This window comes from Diabrotica undecimpunctata, chromosome 5 (assembly GCF_040954645.1).
Source record: "Diabrotica undecimpunctata isolate CICGRU chromosome 5, icDiaUnde3, whole genome shotgun sequence".
NCBI classification, from domain to species: Eukaryota; Metazoa; Arthropoda; class Insecta; order Coleoptera; family Chrysomelidae; genus Diabrotica; species Diabrotica undecimpunctata.
The window spans coordinates 2,767,523-2,791,038 of NC_092807.1; the positions used below are offsets into that span (position 1 = coordinate 2,767,523).

General features: G+C 32.6%; 1 protein-coding gene across 1 annotated transcript; it reads left to right on the forward strand.

Moving 5' to 3' along the window:
* Positions 1–1,158: 1,158 nt before the first annotated feature.
* On the forward strand, positions 1,159–23,516 carry LOC140440498 (uncharacterized). The gene is made up of 2 exons (XM_072530888.1): positions 1,159–1,259; positions 19,795–23,516. Exons 1-2 carry the CDS (start codon positions 1,223–1,225, stop codon positions 23,148–23,150), a joined length of 3,393 nt encoding a protein of 1,130 aa, XP_072386989.1. The 5' UTR covers positions 1,159–1,222; the 3' UTR covers positions 23,151–23,516.

The window sequence follows — 23,516 nt, forward strand, 5'->3', positions numbered from 1 at the left end:
AAGGTACGATATACACCCGTAGTATACAAATAATGGCATACGCTGATGATATCGTCATAATTGGAAGAACCCAAAATGAAGCAGTGGAGGCTTTCACACGTATCAAAAATGCCGCAGAAAACATCGGACTTCTGATTAACATCCAGAAAACTAAATATATGCTGGCCATACCAAGAATTCAACAAAATAACTTAGAGGTGCAACACGAAACGATAGAAATGGTAGAAGAATTCTGCTACTTAGGATCACTGGTAGACTACAAAAATAACACATCCAACGAGATAAAAAAAAGAATATGCGTAGCTAACCGCTGTTATTTTGGCCTGGGCCCTCAACTAAGAGCGAGAAGTATGTCAATAGCAACAAAGTGCAAACTTTATAAAACAATAATACGCCCAGTGCTCACATACGGATCGGAAACATGGGCAATGACGACCCGAGATGAAGAGTTACTGCGAGTCTTTGAAAGAAAAGTATTGAGGACCATATATGGCGGAGTAAACGAACAGGGTCTGTGGAGAAGGCGATATAACTTTGAAGAAGGGGGCGACCTAAACTCAGATATCTGGACGATGTACAGGAAGATCTGAGGGAGATTCGAGTGAGGGGCTGGAGAAGACAGACACTCGATAGGGAAGGATGAAAGAATGTTTTGAAGCAGGCCAAGGCTCACGAAGAGCTGTAGCACCAACTGATGATGAGAAGGACTTAGAACATAAAAAACTAAATGTTAAATATATATAAGTGCAATTTAATCCTAGTTCGGGGTCAAAAGAGCACAGTTGCGCTTTTTTTAAATTTGTCATGACAAAAAGAAGTTTCAGAAAATATTTATAATCCTATTTAATTAATGAGTTAAAAAACTTTACAAATTCTGGTACGGATTTACCCTAGGTCAACTTGATAAAAATTTATATCTTTTTTTTTTAAAAATAGTGTCATTTTGTTATTTATTGGCACTAAAAATGTTTTAACTCATATTCAAATCGTGTATATAAATATCGATAGGATATCAACTATCACGATTCACGACTTTTCATGAAAACTAAGCCATTACGCACAATACGTCCTACAATAAAATGTGTAAATAAAAAATTTAACAACCGTATAGTTAATCGTTTAATATGAATAGTATAGTATAGTAAAGGCTGATAGTACGATTAGATCACTATAAGAATTATTTCATTCAAGCGGCGAAGCAACTGTTTATGCTTAATTCAATATGAAGTATTCTTTGGCATTATTTGTCTTATTGGCAGGTAAGTTAAAGCATTTTTATAATCCAAATACCATATTTTTCCAGTTTCCATATATATATATATATATATATATATATATATATATATATATATATATATATATATATACAAGGTGGTCCAGAATTATGTACATTAATTTCTAGAGCTCATAGTACGTCCAAAAATAAGGGTACTTCTTTATGTACACTTTTTTATAAAACTGAATAATAAGGGAGATACAACCCTTTAAAGGGGTGAATTGATATTCTTATTTTTTCAAATATCTTCCAAACGGTTTTGAATACGAAGTTCATATTTTGGGAGTGATTATAAGACATTAGGATAATTAATTTCATGTTACCACCTACCACATCCTATAATAACACAGGGTAGTTTTGGAGGGTAAGTGGGGGTTATTGCGCCACATGTTTTTTAGTTTTTACATATTTTAAAAAAATATTTTAAAAATTGTTTCCTTGGACTTTTCTACGCAAAAAAGGTGCTCTTGTAATATTTCGATAGATATCACCGTTTTCGATTTATTTAAACTCGAAGGTATACATGTATTTTTCTGTAATCGTTACATTTCTTAATATTCATCAAGTATGCTTTGGAATTGACACTTGTGTTAGCAACAACACTTTAATCTTACGTAGTCTATGAATTGTCAGTGACGTTTAATAACAATTAAATTATTTTATCTACACTTTTATTGTACTCGATAGTGAAATGTGTTTAACACGTCTCTTTTGCTATATTTTTAAATTTGTTTGCGTTTGCCCGCAATATGGCACACTATTCAAATTCTGAGGTGACAGACATACTTTTAGTATTAGGGGAATGTTCGGGAAATGCTGCTGCCGCTGTAAGACGCTACAGAAAAAAGTATCCGAACAGAAATATTCCCAATGCCAGGACTTTTGTAAGTACTGAACGACGACTGAGAGAAACTGGTTGTCTTCAAAGAAGGAATACAGATGCTGGTCGTCGTAGAGAAGCAAGAAATGTTTGCGTTGAGCAGCAAATATTAGATGCTGTAATAAATGACCCCACAATAAGTACACGCAGGTTAGGATTAAGAACGAATATTTCCTATCAAAGTGTTTTAAGAGTTCCGCATGAAGAGCAATTACATCCTTACTACTATCGATAGGTGCAGGAATTGTTACCTGACGATATGCCACTTAGAATTGATTTTTGTGAAGTATTGCAAAATAAAGTTCAAACTGCACCAAATTTTTTAAGCAACATTCTGTTTACAGACGAGCCCACATTTACAAGACAAGGTATGTTCAATTCTAGAAATATGCACTTCTGGGCTGAAGAAAATCCAAAGGCTACAATGGAAACTCACTTCCAACACACGTTCAAGATAAACGTTTGGGCAGACACTTTAGGAAATAGTTTCATAGGATACCACATCTTTCCCGGAAATTTAAATGGTAACATGTATTACAATTTTTTAGACAATATTTTACATGATATTTTGGAAGATATTCCATTACAAATACGAAGAAACATGTTTTTCATGCATGATGGTGCTACACCACATTACACAAGAATTTGTAGAAGGTGATTACATGAACATTTTCCTGATAGGTGGATAGGCCGGGGTGCGGATGCACCGATTCATTGGCCTGCTCGTAGTTGTGATCTTAATCCAATGGACTTTACAGTATGGAGTTATTTGAAATCAAAAGTGTATAACACTCCAATTAATACAGTAAATGAGTTAAGAGACAAAAATTGAACAAGTATTTACCGATTTACAAAACGATCCAGTAACATTAAATGGATTATTGCGTTCGCTAAATAAAAGAATTAGATTATGTATTCAACAAAATGGAGGACATTTTGAACAAATGTTGTGAAATATTATTTTCGCCATTAATTAAATGTTAAGTATTAATTAAGTTTTCCATTAATTTGTAATATTATTGCTACCACAAGTGTCAATTCCACAGCATACTTGATGAATATTAAGAAATGTAACGATTACAATAAAATACATGTATACCTTCGAGTTTAAATAAATCGAAAATGGTGATATCTATCGAAATATTACAAGATCACCTTTTTTGCGTAGAAAAGTCTAAGGAAACAATTTTTAAAATATTTTTTTAAAATATGTAAAAATTAAAAAACATGTAACGCAATAACCCCCACTTACCTTCCAAAACTACCCTGTGTTAATATAGGATGTGGTAGGTGGTGACATGAAATTAATTATCCTAATGTCTTATAATCACTCCCAAAATATGAACTCCGTATTCAAAACCGTTTGAAAGATATTTAAAAAAATAAGAATTTCAATTCACCCCTTTAAAGGGTTGTATCTTCCTTATTATTCAGTTTTATAAAAAAAGTGTACATAAAGAAGTACCCTTATTTTTGGACGTACTATGAGCTCTAGAAATTAATGTACATAATTCTGGACCACCTTGTATATATATATATATATATATATATATATATATATATATATATATATATATATATATATATATTGAAAGAAGTACGATCGTCTAAATTTAAATACATAATTTGAGTGAGATTAAAATCTCACTAAAATGGACGTGTACGAACTCATCACTATATAGCCCCCCATAAAATTATTAGACCCTCGGAGATATAGTAAACTGATCACCGGCATCCTTTGGAGATTGGTAAACTCATCACCGCAGATAGGTAAACTCATCACCGGGATTTTTGCCTGGTTTCTAATGCGAAAGGTTGCCTCTTACCTGTTATACTTCTCGTTTATGTGATAATTTAATAAATTCAGAAATTATTTTAAGCAAGTTGCTTTAAAATTTAACTGAGATATTAATATGTCTCACGGTGTGTCCTATTAGACGTATCTGCCAATCTAAATGGTTTTGAGATCTAAAAATTTAGTTGCATAGGATTTCGATAGTGAACTTTAAAATGAAAATATTTGTCAATATGTGCTATTTTTGTTTATATCGGAAGTAGTCCCAACTTCGTTATTTGATTTTCATTGCATTTTTATATTTCTCCTTGAATTCTCGAGATAATTTGTTAAGCATACATTCGGTCTAAGTCTTACCGTTTTGGCGTTATTTGACTATCTTGAAAATAATAGACGATTTTGGACAGTTAGTAAATATAAAATACCTAAAAAATAGGAAAAGCTAAAAACTTGAGTGTGCTATTAGTGCATTGAAATCGAAGGAAACTTAGTTTTTTACACGTGCAAAGCTTTACATTTTATGGCATCATTGGCGGAAATTTTTAAATTTAAAGTAATCAGCAATTCATTTATTGAGACAGAATGCATCAAAATGCTTAAGTACAGTTTCCTGTACTTTATCTTTCAATGACTTAGAGTAGTTAGACTCAAGATCCCACAATTAGAGTGCTTTTAAAAGCAATTTTTTTACATCTTTTGGTTAGTTTTCGCCATTATTTGTAGGAGTCAGATGAGTTGTTCATTTCATTTTATAAACATCATGACAACTAACCTCAATTAGTGTAAGATACAAAATAATTTTTATTGTGTAATTTGTACTAATTTTGTTTATTGTAGCACCCTGATGATGCATATAAAGATTTGCGAAAGCTTGGTAGACTAAAAAGAGTACTTCTTTGTCCTATCTTCGGCTGCACGCCCAAATACGTAGTTGTGTTTTGTAGTCCAAGTCGGTACCATATGAAAATTTTTTTTAATTTTTAGTTTTATGAAAAAAAATTTATTCTCTAGTTCTGAATAATCTAGAACTTCAATCATCAGAATCAGATATTAGTATTCTTCAGTCATTTACGCGGTTCGTTTAACAACATGAATTTCATTGAGACTTGAGAATATCCACAATTCATTTTTTTTTTGACAAACCGCGTATACAACTAAAAAAAATTTAATATCTGATCATTGTATTCTAGGTTTTAGATCATTCAAAACTTTTTATGTAACATAATTATTTTATATAACAAAATTCATAAAACTAAAAATAAAAAGGTTTCACATATGGTATCGACTTACTTGGATGCCCTGTATATATATATATATATATATATATATATATATATATATATATATATAGAAATGTAGCCATAAGCTCCCTTACTATTAAGAATCAGCAGATTCCGATATCCGACGTTATAAATAGGAAGAAATCAATATTTTAATTATTATTGTAATTATTATGTTTCAATAGTCAACTTTAAATCATTAAATGTAGTAGTTTGTAGAATTTCTCAAAAATTGTAACTTATTTTCGAAATAAAGATTTTTTTTTGGGAATATCGACGTTGAAGAAACATTTCTGGCGCTGCGAACCACAGGATATTTCATACAGAAACATAGTCGTTTCCTGGTCTACATTAGTTTAATGAAATCCTGAAGAACCTGGTAAAAGAGAAAAATGTATTGGAAATCAAACACGATCATCCTTGCGTAAGTTTTTCCTTTCTTTACCATTGTTTATGAGCATTTATTATTTTAATTGAATTCTTAAACATTTACATTGAATTTATTATTTATTGTTTATTGAATTTATATTATTTTACTTCAACGAATTTTTATATATACTTGCATTTATATTTTTGCATATATTTTATGAGTACATTGAATGATATTTCCCAAAATAGTATCGAAAATTTAAGTTTACTATTCGACAATTTAAATTTAAAAATAAAAAGAAATCTACAAACCTCTAAATCTAAGCCTGCATCTAAATTACGTTCCAAAATGCCGATGACCAATAGCGATATTGCTAGCCTTTGCTCAACTCTGCCCGAATTCTTTTCTGGAGACAACCTCTCCACCTTTATCAAAGCAGTAGATAATTTAATAGTTTTCTTAGGCACCCAAGATTTAAATCCGTCCCAAGAATTTATCTTAAATTCCCATATCGTATCTCGAATTAAAGGAGAACCTAGAAATTTCTTAAACTATTCTAATAAAACCAATTGGACAGAAATTCGTCCAGCATTATTAACTAAATACGGAGACAGACGTTCCGAAGACATATTAGTAACACAACTATCCACTACCGTCCAAAAACATAGTGAATCCTACGACAATTATCATCAGAGAATAACTACAAATCTGAACGATTTACTCCAACACATCACCCTAAACGATAATCCCGCGACAGTCACTTTTAAAACTCCATACTTCAAAAACATTGCCCTCAAAACTTTCTGTACCGGAATCAACGAGCCTTATTGCGAATACTTATCGCATTTTGAATTAAATTCCCTAGAAGAAGCCCTTCAAAAGTGTATTGCCTACGATAACCACAAAAATCAACAACAATACATGAACTTCCTTAAGAGCCAACAAAACAAAAAGGCCCCACTCAAAAATAAACCCTATCAATCTTCGAATAATCAAAGATCCACAAACTTCCAACCCACACACTCAAACTTCCAACCCACATACTCAAACTTCCAACCCACGCATTCGAATTATGTGAGACCTTCAACTCACAACACAGAGCCCAATTTTAACTTCACTCCACAACAGAACTATAATTTCCCTCAGAGACAAAATTTCAGTTCTCACGAACAAAATCAATCCTTCCAACGAAACAATGTTCCGAAAAACAACCAACAAAGATTAAATAAATATAAAGCTCCTCGACCCCAACCAAATTTTGCTACTCCAATGAGCGGTGTTCAAACTACCACAACCAGAAACCATCAGCCCATGACAATTACAACTAATAGAAGCCACAATTTTCACATAGACTCAAATGATACCCAATATTTCGAAAACGATTTCGAAAATTACGAATCCGAACAAGAGCCCGATTTGCATGATGAAAATCATCAGGATTTTCAAGCCATCCCGTTAGACGATCATCCACCCCCTGTATAAACCTATATAATATCGAAAGTTCCCCTGGGTTACCTTGTTTCGTTACACCCAAAACACATCTACGCGTTTTAATCGATACCGGCGGTTCCCATTCAATTTTAAATCCGCGAGCTCTCAAACTATTTGATAAAAATCATATTTATCGAAAACCTTTTTCGCTAACGTCAATGAAAATTACTTCCAAGCACGACTTAAATATTAAGACGCCACTATTCCTAGAATATGGAATTCCACAAACATTCGACGTAAAAATTGCTGATTTTAGCCAACACTTTGACCTCCTCCTTGGAACTTACGATCTGAAAAGATTCCACGCCACAATTAGCTACGCAACTCATACTTTAACCTTCGAGAATCCTCACGTTAGCATTCCATTTGAAACTTTATACCAAAAAATTCCAGTAAGCGTTCATAATGGCGAAGTTTTATTGCGTGAAAGACACTTTCAAGGTATCAAAATTCCCAATTCTATTCACGTTGCAAAAAACGGCTTTCTAGACACTTTCGACTTACCTATGCCTATGAAATTTAATAAGAGAATTGAAGTTGAGAACTTCTGTAATTATAATATAGTAAAAATTCCAACGACGCATTTTAACGAAAACAAAATACGTACTTCGCACTTGAATAACGAAGAAAAATATAAAATTATAAGTCTTTGCAAAAAATTTAAAGACGTATTTTACGATGAAAACAAAAATTTAACTTTCACATCAGCTGTTAGACACGAAATTAAAACTAAGGATGAAAATCCAATTTATGTAAAGGGATTTCGGCATCCCAAAGCAATGCAGGAAGAAATAAAAAAACAAATAAATAATTTATTAGATAATAAGATAATTCGACCGTCAATTTCACCGTACTCAGCTCCAGTTTGGATAGTACCAAAAAAAGCTGATGCCTCAGGTCAGAAAAAATTTAGATTAGTCATTGATTATAGGAAGCTCAATGATCATACTGAAAGTGATCGCTACCCACTTCCTCAGATAGACGAAATACTGGATAACTTAGGAAAAGCCAGTTATTTCACAACATTAGATTTAGCTCAAGGTTACCATCAGATTGAAGTTCATCCGGATTCTATTCGGAAAACAGCCTTTTCAGTTCCGCATGGTCACTTTGAATTTTTACGTATGCCCTTTGGTTTAAAGAATAGCCCAGCAACATTCGAAAGGTTAATGGACAATATTCTTAGGCCCTTTATTCATAAGTTTTGCTTCGTCTACATGGACGATGTCATTATTTTTTCCAAGTCACTGCAAGAACACTTAGTTCATATTGCGACTATTTTTGACACTTTCAGAAAAAATAATTTAAAAATTCAGTTAGACAAATCTGAGTTTCTCACGAAAGAAGTTTCTTTCTTAGGTCACGTAGTGACAACCGAAGGAATCAAACCTAACCCAGCAAAAATCGAAGCTATACAAAAATATCCTCTACCAAAAACAGTAAAAGAAATTAAATCATTTCTTGGTTTAATCGGTTACTACCGAAGATTCATACCCAACTTTGCAAAAATAACGTCCCCATTTTCGAGATGTACTCGAAAAGGAGCAACTATCGACCCCACAAATCCAAATTATTTAGAATGTTTTGCAAAATGCAAACAATTGTTAACTAATTCTCCAGTCTTACAATATCCAGACTTCGAAAAGCCTTTTGTACTGACTACAGACGCCTCTAATATAGCTATAGGATCAGTATTATCTCAAAATAATCACCCTATTGCCTACTATTCTCGAACTCTAAATTCCGCAGAACGAAACTACTCCACTATTGAAAAAGAACTTCTAGCCATACTAGATTCTTGTAAACACTTCCGTATGTATTTATACAACCAAAAATTCACCGTAGAAACAGATCACAATCCTCTCGTATGGATCTACAAAATTAAAGACCCCACTTCTAGATTAGCCCGATGGAGACTTAAACTAGAAGAATATGATTTTGAAGTTAAATATAAAAAAGGCAAAGAGAATCAAGTTGCTGATGCTCTTAGCCGAGTCCAAATAAATGCCCTAAGCTCGAGTTCAGAATGTGCTGAACCCCCGAATTCAGAATGTGCTGAACCACCCGACAATTTCGACATAGACGATTTCCTTGCCGATTTTGACAACTTACAAAACAGTACTAACACACAACATACATCAGTTGAGAACCCTATCACTGGAATAGAGATTTCACCTGAACCAATTAATTTATCCTCAAACCAAATTATTTTTAAACCAGAGTCAAATAATTTTGAAATTAAATACAAAAGAATTTTTAACAAACACCGTTACACTGTCACTTTGACAAATAATTGGAAAACAGAAATAGCAAATACCTTCCAAAATATCCTTAGACCAAATCAAAAATTTGCAATAACAATCCCTCACGAATTTAGACCTTTTATCTGTAACTATTTTAAAGAAAAAATAAATTCCACAGTCAAAGCAATATTTTGCAATATACTACTTCAGGACATAGAAGAAGAAAACCAACAAATAGAATGCATAAAGAAATATCACGTAGAAAATCACAACGGAATAATTGAAACCTACAAACATTTAAAACAAAAATTTTATTGGCCCTCAATGCAGACAACTATTTCTAATTTTATCAATAAATGCGAAATTTGCCTAAAAAATAAATACGAGCGACGTCCTTATAAACTTCCTCAATTAGGACCGTTGTTAGGTCAAAAACCTTTTGATATATTACATATCGATCTATTCCACTGCAATAAAAACCTGTATCTCACAATAATAGATTCTTTTTCCAAATACGGTCAATGCTATAAGCTCACCGACAAAACTTCCATTTCCATACTAAATAAATTAAGACACTACTTTTCGCACCACAATTACCCAAAAAAGATTGTATGCGACAGCGGCACCGAATTTAATTCCGCAGTCATTAAAGAATTCCTAAATATCCACAAAATCGAAATACATTTTACAACAGTAAACAATTCTTCCTCAAACTCTCCAGTAGAGCGCTTTCATTCAACTCTTATTGAAAAACTTAGGACCTTACAAGCCCAAAATCCAAATGATTCGTTAGATGACATTCTAACACACGCCATTCTTATTTACAACCAATCAATCCACAGTTCCACAGATTATTCCCCATTCTCAATTCTGTACGGACCCTATGCAGAAGAAATACATTTCGACTTTGATCTTCCGATATACGAAACATATAATCAAAGACATAAAGAAGAACTCCAACCCTTTATTGCAGAACTATATAATAAACAAAAACAAAAAAGACAACAACTTTTAGATAGACAAAACGAAAATGCCGAAGATATTCCGGAAATAGACCTTACAAAATCCCTATATGTTTCTAAGAAAAAACATAAGTCCAAATTACAAGCCCCTTTCTCCACTATTCATCCAGAAACGCAAGACAAAACAAAAATAATCGGTAAAACAGATAAACAAAATTTAACAAGCACTCACCTTAAATATGTAAAACGAATACGAAAACATGTAGATAAACCTACTCAAGACCCAAATTTTTCACAGGACAATCCTCGCCCTGGTCCATCCACTTAATATTCAGGAGATTCCGAATAATGGTTACTATGCTGAAGAGATAGGCAAATCAAGAGAAATCTCCCACTATCACAGACATTTTCTTCACATTCCACTAGACAAATTATCCGACAGTATTGACGCTAGTCCGACAAGCTATTTCAAAGATCATTTCAAAAATGCACCTCTCTCGCTACTGTACTCCCAATACACCCACATACAAGAACAAACAAAAGACGATCTACACAAGATTACGCGAAAACAGAAACGCGGACTTTTTAATTTTCTAGGTACAGCCATCAAATACGTGACTGGAAATCCAGACGACTCTGACTTAGACTTGTTAAAATCACACATAATCTCTTTAGAAAATAAACAAAACGAAATCATAAAAAAATTTAATAACCAAATATCTTATGGAAACTCTTTTAACACGAGATTCGATAAACTTTTAGAAAAACTAAATTCTGATAATTCAATTCTCATATCTGCACTCAACAAATTATCAGCTGATTTCGACAGCTATATCATTCTACACAATGAGATAATAAATCTCCAAAATATAAACGAATTTCTAATGAAACTTATTAGAACCATTACTTTATCTGAACTTAATATCTCTAATATAGAATTATTCACTTTAAAGGAAATAATAGACCTTAAAGAGAACCTTCTCAAAATTTATCCCAGAAATTCAATTCCCAATAGTAATGAACACCCTTATGAACTTATAGAGTCAACAAAAACTTTAGTTTGTGTAACTTCAAATACAATGCTCATAATAATTAAAATCCCTATACTCCATGAAATTCCTTATACTACCTATAAAATCTATCCCATTCCAAACAAAGATCATGTTATGATTCTGCCACCTGCAAGCTACTATACAAATAATAAATGGTTCAACACTTGTATAGGACAAGGCGATAACATAGTTTGTTCCAACTATGTACAATCCAAATGTAACATACCCAATGTAGATAATTGCACGAAAACGTTAATCACAGAGAACTTTTTCCAAGAAACCAGCAAAGTCATATTGCTAGGAATAGTTCACCCAATGAGAATCCAGCAGATAGAAATTAATTCAACCAACCTCTTGACGACAGATGTACCAATAATGATTGAAGGTATCCAATTTAATAAAAAGACGTCTCAAGATATTTCCATTCCAAAAATTGTTCCAATAAAATTAATACCAAACCATGAGATGAAAATTGAAAAATTAACAATCCCAGAGACACATGGCCAAATTCAACCAATAGATACCATAGAAGTACTACCCCGATTATCCATAGGACTGAGCACCACTTCTGTTATAATATTTTTAACTATTTTAGCTTTCCTAATAATCTTCCTAATTAGGAAAAGAAAACGAATTTCCAAAATCCTATTTGGAGAAAAATTGCATCCTGCCCAGATCCAGATACTAGACGAGCTGATAGCCGAAGTAACCAAAACTTCGAGGACGAAGTCCCAACCAATGGAGGGAGGAGAAATGTAGCCATAAGCTCCCTTACTATTAAGAATCAGCAGATTCCGATATCCGACGTTATAAATAGGAAGAAATCAATATTTTAATTATTATTGTAATTATTATGTTTCAATAGTCAACTTTAAATCATTAAATGTAGTAGTTTGTAGAATTTCTCAAAAATTGTAACTTATTTTCGAAATAAAGATTTTTTTTTGGGAATATCGACGTTGAAGAAACATTTCTATATATATATATATATATATATACATATAACAATGTGACTTTAACAATTTAATTAGAAATCTCAAAATGTAATATCGGAAAAGGTAATCTACAGCAACAAAGTAATATTATGCCTTGCCTACAAGAAACATCTTATACAGTTAACGTAAAGAACTTAATTACGCTGATTTTTTTCTGTTTGATCAGGATGATTCGCGAAAACCAGGGCGAAACAACTAAACAAAAACGGTATAAAATTTCCACTTACCAGTTGTATGACATTTAGCCTTACACCCTTTCGTCGCACAAGTTCACAAAAGGCAATTCGATTTTTTTTAGAGTTTCTCGCAATTAAAATTTGAAATTATTGATAACCATTATTTTTGTCCGCGTTGGCTCAGGACGTAATCAATTAGCAGTTTACTCTCCATGTTGAAGAAACAAGGGCAAATAAAGAGAAATTTTTCTTTTCTCATGATTTTAGGTAGCTATCTATAGAATTTTGTGAAATTCCCAAATAAAAACCAATAAATTGCAGTTGCATTTAAGACATTTTGATTTGGATTATTTTGTGAAATTACCAAAAACTAGCCGTTTGCTGGGATTTTATGGTCTATATCTGATCCGGGGTGCAGGTAGGCCAGTGATCAGTTTACCAATCTCTTAGGGTCTATTTTGAAAACCCTACTTTTATGGCGGTGATGAGTTTGTACTATGTACGAGGGTATTTATGGTAAATGGTGATGAGTTTACGTGTATTGGTCAAGGAGGAATAAAGGTGGAGTTCATTGTTGTCCCCATGAGGTATCCACATCTGAGTCTTCTCCTAGATATTTCTCATTACCCTATTTTCCACAAGTTACAGAGAAACTTACTAAATTGTTTAAACCCCTATCTACTAAAATAGGCATAAAAAATTGTAAAACAGTTGGAAATCTCTTGTCACGTATCAAAACACCTTTAAATATTTGGGAGAAATCAAATGTAGTATGTAACATTTTCGATGCAAAGACTGTCATTTGAAATATATTGGCCAAACGAAAAGAATCCTTAAAGGGCGTGTTATATCCCATAAAAGTGATATCAGATGCAACAAAAACTCCTGTGCTTCTGACTTTGAGAATATTAAATCTCTAGAAACTGAGAATAATTTCTATAAGAGATCCTTTCTGGAAATATGTCACATATTAAGGGAAAAAAACTCCATGAACAGACGTACTGACATCGATAATCTCAGCATCATTTATCATATCCTTGCTGTTAAATATTCCTTAAAATCCTTCTAGTTAAATGTTACATTTCATAATTTAACTTAATTACACCTAAATCCGATCAAGACATGGCCTAAATTTTTCGGTTTTTGTCCTATAAGGAAAAAATTAGCTACCATCGATTCTACCTTAATACTTCTAAATTAAATCCCTATATTCATTTCAACGAGAACTTTAGTAATTTTCATAAATCACATTCAATGTAAAATCCTTTCCAAAAGGAACCACACGGTGAGTTAAACAAATTCATATCACATTATATTTCATTAATATTCACTAATTCTAGGTTCCCCAACAATGGTTATCGGTACTTTTTATTTCCAACCTTTTTTTTAATTAGATTTATAAATAAATTGACTTTTCTCTTCTGTCCTGTAAACATATATTTGTCATCTAGTTGATTTTTCGCACAAAGACTGTTTCCCAAGCCATATTATTTTTTGTTTTGCTCTTCGGAGTAGTAGATCCCTATCTGTCAAAAATAGGCGCTTTTTTTAATTACTTTGGTGTCTCTAATAATAAATTTAACTTTCCAGGCTTTTTTCAATAAATTTTTTTTTTCAAATTGTTTCAATAAGCTCAATTAAAACAAGTTACTTTTTCTCCAGGCTTCATGTTTCGATATATTGTATATCAGCGATAGAATAGAATTATTGTATTATATTATACTGTTCTTGTTAACATATTGTGACATTTTTGTGACTTTTAATGTTTGTATAAATTTAAAAAACTCTGAAAGTGTTTATTTTATATTGAAACTTTTATTGTATTTATTAAATGTATTTTGTAACACCTCAACATATGCATTTGACATTGTTTGACATCTATATATGACTTTATATGACTATAGCTGTTTTAAACTTTTTTTTTTCACCAAAAAGTGTTATTGCTGCAGCTATTTATTGAGATATTGAAGAAATATTTTCATAGAACATTATATCTATTGTTATTTACACAATGTATTTGTTATAATTAAAAAACAAATTTTTTTTCTGTGTTTTGTAACCGTTTTAATAACAGTGTCCGCCTCCTTGTGGGTGTGATCCTTTAGTAGAAATTTCTGAGTGATGATGATTCATTAAATGATCCACCTATTTCATTTAAATAAGTCAATTTACAGCAGGTAATTGGTTATTTACTTGACCAATTACTTCCTGATATCGTCTATAATGCGTTCTATATGTTTTGTTGTCAACTAATTAAATCCAAGTATGTTTCATGATTCATTGCAAGCATTTGGTTAAAAGAATATTTTGAAGGTTGGACATTTAAAATTACTGCTTTTTTTGATTCCTCGATAACGAACCTGTCTTTAAATGTATAAAGTAGCTAAAAAGGGAAAATAGAAACAGTTGTTTTGTGATTGGTATAATATTTAAAATATTTGTATTATTTGGTTGTATTTTCTAATAAAATGTGAGTTTCGTTGATAGGAATTTTCATTCTGTTGTATATAACTTTGTTTTTATTAATTTCGTTACAGATATTATATTAGTAAGATATAACCATATATGGCAACTCCATTTTATTGGTTTATTTTTATCATAAATATTTTGGTTAGTGATTTTTATTTAATGAAACAACAGATCATGAAGATATTGTTAAAAATCGAACTGATATTCTAGCGAGGCACATACAAGGATTGAATGAATTCTAAGTGCTGATTTTTACTTAAGGAAACTTATTGTGTATCCAAAAGAAACACATAATAATGCTTTCATTTTTATTCTGGACGTACCGGCCATAGTATTATTTCTTCTATCTCACTACCAGGAATGACGGTATCTGCCCATTTCAGTAATAAGGATCCGATTAAATTTCCACCACGAGTAGTTCATCCTAACTTTTGTCTATATAAGACTCATCTTTTTATCAAAACTCAAGACATCTTTAATAATATGCTCTTCATTTATAACATCATTGCGTGTATTATTTAATTCTGAAATAAAACTAGGCTTATAATAGAATATATTATTGCTATTTTAAGGTTGGTATCTAATCAATACATTTGAGGTTATGTTTTTTAATAATTTAAAAATAATGAGCAAAAAATAGGTGGACATCCCTTTAAGTGAAAATGGACTTGATTTTCTTTTAAAGGTCACTATCTCAATTAGCAAATGGATTAGGACCTAGTGCTCTATTCCTTTATATAAAGTGAAGAAAGTTGATTATTAGTGAAAAAACATGTCAAAATTGAAAAAAATGCACATAGTGTGTGTGTGTGTGTGTGTGTGTGTGTGTGTGTGTGTGTGTGTGTGTGTGTGTGTATGTGTGTGTGTTTTCCGAAAGATTTTTACGGTTAGTACAATTAAGCCTAGAGCTAAGAATAATACTATTAAAAGAATGATAATCGATGCGGTTCAACCCGTACGACTGTTGACTCAGTTCCATACCAAGTCAAAATTTAGAAATTTTGGGAAAACCGCAGTCAAAGTTTTCGTAAGTGTGTTAAAAATCATATTTAAATGATTAAAATTTTCTTTTTTTAACATACCATTTTGTATGTCAAATTTGTCCAATATAAATACATATTTTTTTTAAATAAAAGCCTATTTTAATTAATAATGTTAGATGTTTCCTTATGAAATCCACACTTATAGTTGTTGATTTTACTTCTGAGTATTATTTCATGTTGTTGCTTAATGAATCTTGTAATACGGTGAGATAATACAAATGTTTATATGGCTTAATTCTTTGTATATACAGTAAAGAACCCACTAGTTTAATATGAATTTGTTTAATACAAGTATTTTATTAATAATTATAAAAAATTTATGAAGAAACTAAATTTCATTCAGAATCCATATTATTGTCGTAAGTACTTGTTGATGCAAGGTTATTGAAAAATTACCAGTATTGTTTAGGAATTGCATTAGTAACACATATATCTACTAGATCTTTCTTTTTTTCATTAGATATCTTTGGACAGGTGCTGCATGCTTTTTTCAGATGGATCACATTGACCCATCTTATTCTATTCACAGCAGCTCGAAATAAATCAGTTAAAGTTAAACCAATCCACTTCCTAACATTCAGTCAGGATAATCTTGCCTTGTAGAATCAACTGTAAAAGTCGATATTTATTATCATGCATGATGTGGCGTATGTGAATAATTATATTATTTGTATGGTGTATATATGAGACCCTCAACATAAGTCGGTAGTACCACATTTCAAATGCCTCTAATCGTTTTATGGCATCTTCTGTAAGGCTCCAGTTTTCTATTCCATAGAGGACACTAAATATATAGCCTTATCCTTTGGAGCCCCTGCGCACTATCTGCCAGCAACACTGTATCGTCTGCATATCTAATATTGTTTATAAGTTGGCCATTTACAGCAATCCCGTCTTCTGATTCGTTCAAGGATTCTCTAAAGATGTTTTCAGAGTATATGTTAAATAATGCAACCCTGTCTAACTCCTTTTTCGACTGTGAAGATCTCAGACAGTCATTTTCTAATCGCACTGTTGCTTTTTGTTGGAGATATAAGTTTAAGGTCAGTCTTATATCCTTACCATTGAGTTCTGATGTTTTTAGGATATCGATTAGTTTCCCATGTGGTACTTTCTCAAATGTCTTCTCAAAATCAATGAAATATGCATACACATCTCGCAGCTGACATCTCTGGCTCTTTGTATTAGAACTTGCAAACTAAAAAGTGCTTACCTCGTTCCGAGTCCTGCTCTGAATCCAAATAATAGTAAAGAGTACTTTAAGTACATGGCTCATTAAATTAATTAATCTATGTTTTTCACATTTCCTAGCGTTGGCTTTTTTAGGAAGTGGAATGAGTATTGATAGTAGCCAGTATTTTGGTAAATAACCAGTCTCATAGATGTTGTTGAATAGCTTTGTAAGAGCTGTGATTTGGTGTGCCTTTATTAGCTTTAAAATTTCATCATGCACCTCATCAGGTCCTGGTGATTTCCCATCTTTAATCCGCTTAATGGCCATAGTTACTTCTTCGTTTGTTATTTCTGGTTCTGGTTTGCTATATCTGATATCAATCTTCATAAATTCTTTATCAGCGTATGAGTTTTTATAAAAAACAGTAAAAGGTTTTTAACTTTAGTAACTTTGACTATACAAACTTCATTCCAGATGACTTTTTTATGATCGGTGTCTGTTGTAAAATTCTTGTTCAACTCTGCTTGTAGACGTTTTAGATCACCGAAACGGTCGAATTGCTGTTCATGAACTTTGTACGGATTTCCTTTCTTTTTCGCTAGCTGTATTATAGGAATTAACTGTGCAGGGATATACAGAGGCCCACTTTTAAGTGTTATTTCTCCAATTGTCTCTATTGTTAAAACGCTCTGTAAAAGAAAGAATACGACAAACTTATTTGTATTTTGTCCTCTACAATTATTGCTGTAAAAGATAATTTGTTTTACCAGTTACATGGTACTGAAGGTAATGTAGCAAACAGCTGCCGATTTCCTTAGCTCTTTTTTTTTTCTTGGCCTTCATGCGATACAAAAGAATAACCTTGCTTCTTACGGATAGTGAAATTGTAACTAGACATTACAACCTGAAAATCAAAACATGCAACTTTAACACTGGAATCAAGTTTTCTTCTCGGTCCATTTCTTTTTGTTTTATGTGCATCTTATACTGATTTTCTTTTAATACTTTTTCTTGTGATGTTAAGACTTTGTACCTACAATAATTCGTACATACAATGATCATTGTTTGGAGTAAAGAACCCATTGTTGAATTCTCTGTTAAATATAGCTTCATACATACTGATTTTACTGCATTTTCCCCCGTTTCTAGACATTGATTCTGATATAATCTGCACATTGTTGCTATATTCAAACTTCCATCAATGTACTGTTTGTTTCATCGTGCCCGACAGTAATGTGAAGGTGTTGTTGGAAAAGATTTATTATGATTTCTTATATCCTCTTTGATATGAATATGTATGGAATATGGAATATGTATGGACTTAGAAAAAGTCCACAATATTACCTATTTGGGCACAAACGTTAACGATAACTAGGATATGAGTAAAGAAATAAGAATACACATTGAAAAAACAGAGCCGCCTTCTATAAATTAAATAAAATTCTAAGTAATAGAGATATTACGTTAAACCTTAAAATCAGATTAATACGCTGCTACAAATTCTCCACATTGCTGTATGGTATGGAGAGCTGGACCCTTACAGAGACATTAATGAAAAAATTTGAGGCCTTTGAGATGTGGATTTATCGACAAGTATTGCGGATAAGTTCGTTGATCGAATAAGAAATGAAATAGTTTTATATCGAATGAAAAAGAGCACAGAAATAACAAAAACGATAAAAATTTGAAAGTTACAATATTTCGGTCATGTAATGAGACATCCAGAGGGGTATAATCTTCTACATCATATAATACAGGGTAAGATCACCGGAAGGAGAGGCCCAGGCCGAAGAAAAACATCCTGGCTCCGAAATCTCCGAGAATGGTATCTAGAGACCACCGTTAATTTATTTAGTGCCACCGTTAATTTATTTAGTGCCACCGTAAACAAAGTGATTATTGCCAATATGATCGCCAACGTTCGATAATCGGACAGGGTACCGTTATGCATGGTTCTATCTTTGGTCCTCCGTTTCTATGAATTCCCCTTAAATCTTTTGAAAGCTCTCCATTATCACCCTTCTTTTTGGTGGTAGTAAAAATGAATTTGCTAGAAATATCAAATTTATTCATAAAGAAAGTTTTGCAAACTTTCACTTTTTTGATCTACTGGCTGGTCCTACTAATTACAACATCTGCCTAACAAATTATTTTTCATCCTTAGTTTCTCTGCTAAACTCTTCTAATTGTCAATCAAAATTTATTTTTATGCAAAATGATATACATGTCATTAAATAGAGACTTGTTGTCAGACCTTTTGGCAGTTACGGTTGTAAAAAAATTATAATTTGGCTCAATTGTTCACTCTTATGTGCTCTAAAGTACCATTTGTTTAAAATACACTTTGGTTAAATTGTTTAGATAATTATTTAATATTGTATTACGTACCTAGCATTTTTAAAAAGCAATAAAAATAAGCTATTTTATGATATACCACTTAACCCAGGTTGCTATTTAAAAAAATTCGAGATGGTAACAACTGATTATAAGTTCATCCTTTTCAAAGATAGCACCTCGTTGTCAGTTATTTCGCAACCCTGTATATGTGCCTTAATTTCTATTTTCTATTTTGTTCATTTCTATTTTAGGAATAATTGCCCACGGAGGTTATTCGTCACCGCTGGATAAATCGTTCCAATTAATGGATACATCACATGACAAAACTTCTATCGCCAAGGTATTTTTGAATTTTGAAGATAACATATTTAAAGTACTGCAACCTAGAGCAGAAGTAAAATTTCCGTTCTTGTTGGTAAAATGGAAGAAATTAAAACAAATATTAAAATATCTTTCTAATAGACTTAGACCAACAACTGTAACAACTACTAAGACCACTACTAAGACCACTACTACGACCCAAAAACCGGAGAAAATATTTTTGAATTTCAAGGAAAATATCTCTGGAGTTTCCCAAACTAAAAGCGAATTGAAATTTTCCTTCTTGTGGGGCAAATGGAAGAAATTAAAAGAAATAATCAAATACCTTTCTAATATACTTAAACCGACTCGTCCCAGTCCATCAACTACAATTGCAACAACTGCTGTGACTGTAAAAACGACAAAAGTTCCAGACATGCCGAATAAAACCTACCAATTGATGTATAACTCACATGAAAACACTTCTTTTCTAAAGACATTTTTGGAATTTAAAAAAAATATGTTGGAAGTCATCGAAACTGAAAGCGAATTAAGATATCCCGAATTATCAGAGAAGTGGAAGAAATTATTAGACATAATAATTAAAATTTGCAATATCCTTGAATCAACCCATCCCCCATTATCAACAATATCTGTAACAACATCTCCAACGACAAAGGAAATAAAAACCGAAAAATCTACAGATGCCACACCAACAGAATATGTGTCTCGAACTCAATATACAACACAGAGTTCTGCTACGAATACACAACCAAATGAAAATAAGACCACAATACCACCTAATACAACAATAGAACCAATAATAGAGACTACCACATTACGTCACGAAACATCAGAAACCACAGACCCTACAAAAGTTAACAGATATTCAAGTACTTCCACTACTACCAACTCACCTGACTATGATTTCACCAAACCTGATGAAACAACAGAAAACACACATTTAACAACAAAATCTACAGAAGTTAGCACAAATTCACCTCATAGCTCCACTATGACGCAGACAGTAACACCTGAAGTTGAACCGACCACACAAAGTTATAAAACAACAGAACCAACACCAGTAACTTCAAAAGTACCAACAGAATCTACAGAAGTCATTACAAACTCACCAAGTAGTTCCACTGCTACTGAAACAAGTACAACTCAAGCTGATACCACCACATTACCTAGCAAAACAACAGAAATTGCAACGGGTACAACAGAATCTACAGAACTTACTACCAATACACCTAATAGCTCTGCTAGGACACAAACAGCAACACCTGAAGTTGAAACGACTACACTTAATTATAAAACAACAGAACCAACACCAGTAGCTTCAGAAGTACCAACAGAATCTACAGAAGTTACTACAAACTCGCCAAGTAGTTCCACTGCTACTGAAACAAGTACAGCTAAAGCTGATACGACCACATTACCTAGCAAAACAACAGAAATTGTAACGGGTTCAACAGAATCTACAGATCTTACAACCAACTCACCTAATAGCTCTGCTATGACACAAACAGGAACACCTAAAGTTGACACGACCACACAAAGTTATAAAACAACAGAACCAACACCAGTAACTTCAAAAGTACCAACAGAATCTACGGAAATTACGAAAAACTCACCAAGTAGTTCCACTGCTACTGAAACAAGTACAGCTGAAGCTGATACGACTACATTACCTAGCAAAACAACAGAAATTGTAACGGGTTCAACAGAATCTACAGATCTTACAACCAACTCACCTAATAGCTCTGCTATGACACAAACAGGAACACCTAAAGTTGACACGACCACACAAAGTTATAAAACAACAGAACCAACACCAGTAACTTCAAAAGTACCAACAGAATCTACGGAAATTACGAAAAACTCACCAAGTAGTTCCACTGCTACTGAAACAAGTACAGCTGAAGCTGATACGACCACATTACCTAGCAAAACAACAGAAATTGTAACGGGTTCAACAGAATCTACAGATCTTACAACCAACTCACCTAATAGCTCTGCTATGACACAAACAGGAACACCTAAAGTTGACACGACCACACAAAGTTATAAAACAACAGAACCAACACCAGTAACTTCAAAAGTACCAACAGAATCTACGGAAATTACGAAAAACTCACCAAGTAGTTCCACTGCTACTGAAACAAGTACAGCTGAAGCTGATACGACCACATTACCTAGCAAAACAACAGAAATTGTAACGGGTTCAACAGAATCTACAGATCTTACAACCAACTCACCTAATAGCTCTGCTATGACACAAACAGGAACACCTAAAGTTGACACGACCACACAAAGTTATAAAACAACAGAACCAACACCAGTAACTTCAAAAGTACCAACAGAATATACAGCAGTTACTACAAACTCACCAAGTGGTTCTACTGCTACTGAAACAAGTACAACTGAAGCTGATACCACCACATTACCTAGCACAACAACAGAAATTGCAACGGGTACAACAGAATCTACAGAACTTACCACCAACACACCTAATAGCTCTGATAGGACACAAACAGCAACACCTGAAGTTGAAACGAACACACAAAATTATAAAACAACAGAACCAACACCAGTAACTTCAAAAGTACCAACAGAATCTACGGAAGTTACGACAAACTCACCAAGTAGTTCCACTGCTACTGAAACAAGTAATACTGAAGCTGATACGACCACATTACCTAGCAAAACAACAGAAATTGCTACGGGTTCAACAGAATCTACAGATCTTACAACCAACTCACTTAATAGCTCTGCTCGGACACAAACAGCAACACCTGAAGTTGAAACGACCACACAAAATTATAAAACAACAGAACCAACACCAGTTACTTCAAAAGTATCAACAGAATTTACAGAAGTTACTACAAACTCACCAAGTACTTCCACTGCTACTGAAACAAGTACAACTGAAGCTCATACGACCGCATTACCTAGTGAACTAACAGAAACCACAAAAGCTACGACAGAATCAGAAGTTACTACAAACTTACCAAGTAGTTCCACTCCTACTAGGGGAACAACAACTGAAGTGGAGACTACTACATTGCGCTATGAGACAACGGAACCAACTACAGAAACAATTTTTAATACTAACACTTTCACAGAGACGTCTACAATAGAAGTTTCAATCAGTGTTATTAGTTCTACTACAGAAACTCCCAATAATTGTGTAAATATAATTATTGAAGGTATTAAGTGTTTATTGAAATTGATATGTAAAATTATTACGTTTGTTCTAAATCGATTATTTCCACCACTTACTATGCTTCCTAATGTTAATTAAATACAGTTCTTTTTAAGTTTAATATAGACAGTCAAATTAGTGTGGACGCGAGTTTTTATTAAGGTAGACAAACGTTTTGACTCTAAACAAAGCAAAAATCTTATGATATTCCCGTGGTAGTTCGTCTTAACTTCTTTACATGTATTTAGATTTATACAGATTGATCTATTTGAACTATCTGTGAAAATGTTGCTAAATGATAACTGATAGATTTCTTGCAAAGATTAAAAACTTTTTAAATTAACGTTTACATAGGAAATCATTCATTGTTATTTCAAATTCTTTAATGCTTTGTTGAAATAGCGTTCAAAAGAAATGTGTAAAATACTTTGTTTAAACTGTTTTGGGAATGAATAAGATTAATTC

Excerpts from the sequence above, each read along its gene's own strand:
- LOC140440498 (XM_072530888.1), top strand. The coding sequence starts at position 1,223 with ATGAAGTATTCTTTGGCATTATTTGTCTTATTGGCAG. Across the intron at positions 1,260-19,794 it reads ATTATTTGTCTTATTGGCAG|GAATAATTGCCCACGGAGGT; the intron begins GTAAGTTAAAGC and ends TTTCTATTTTAG.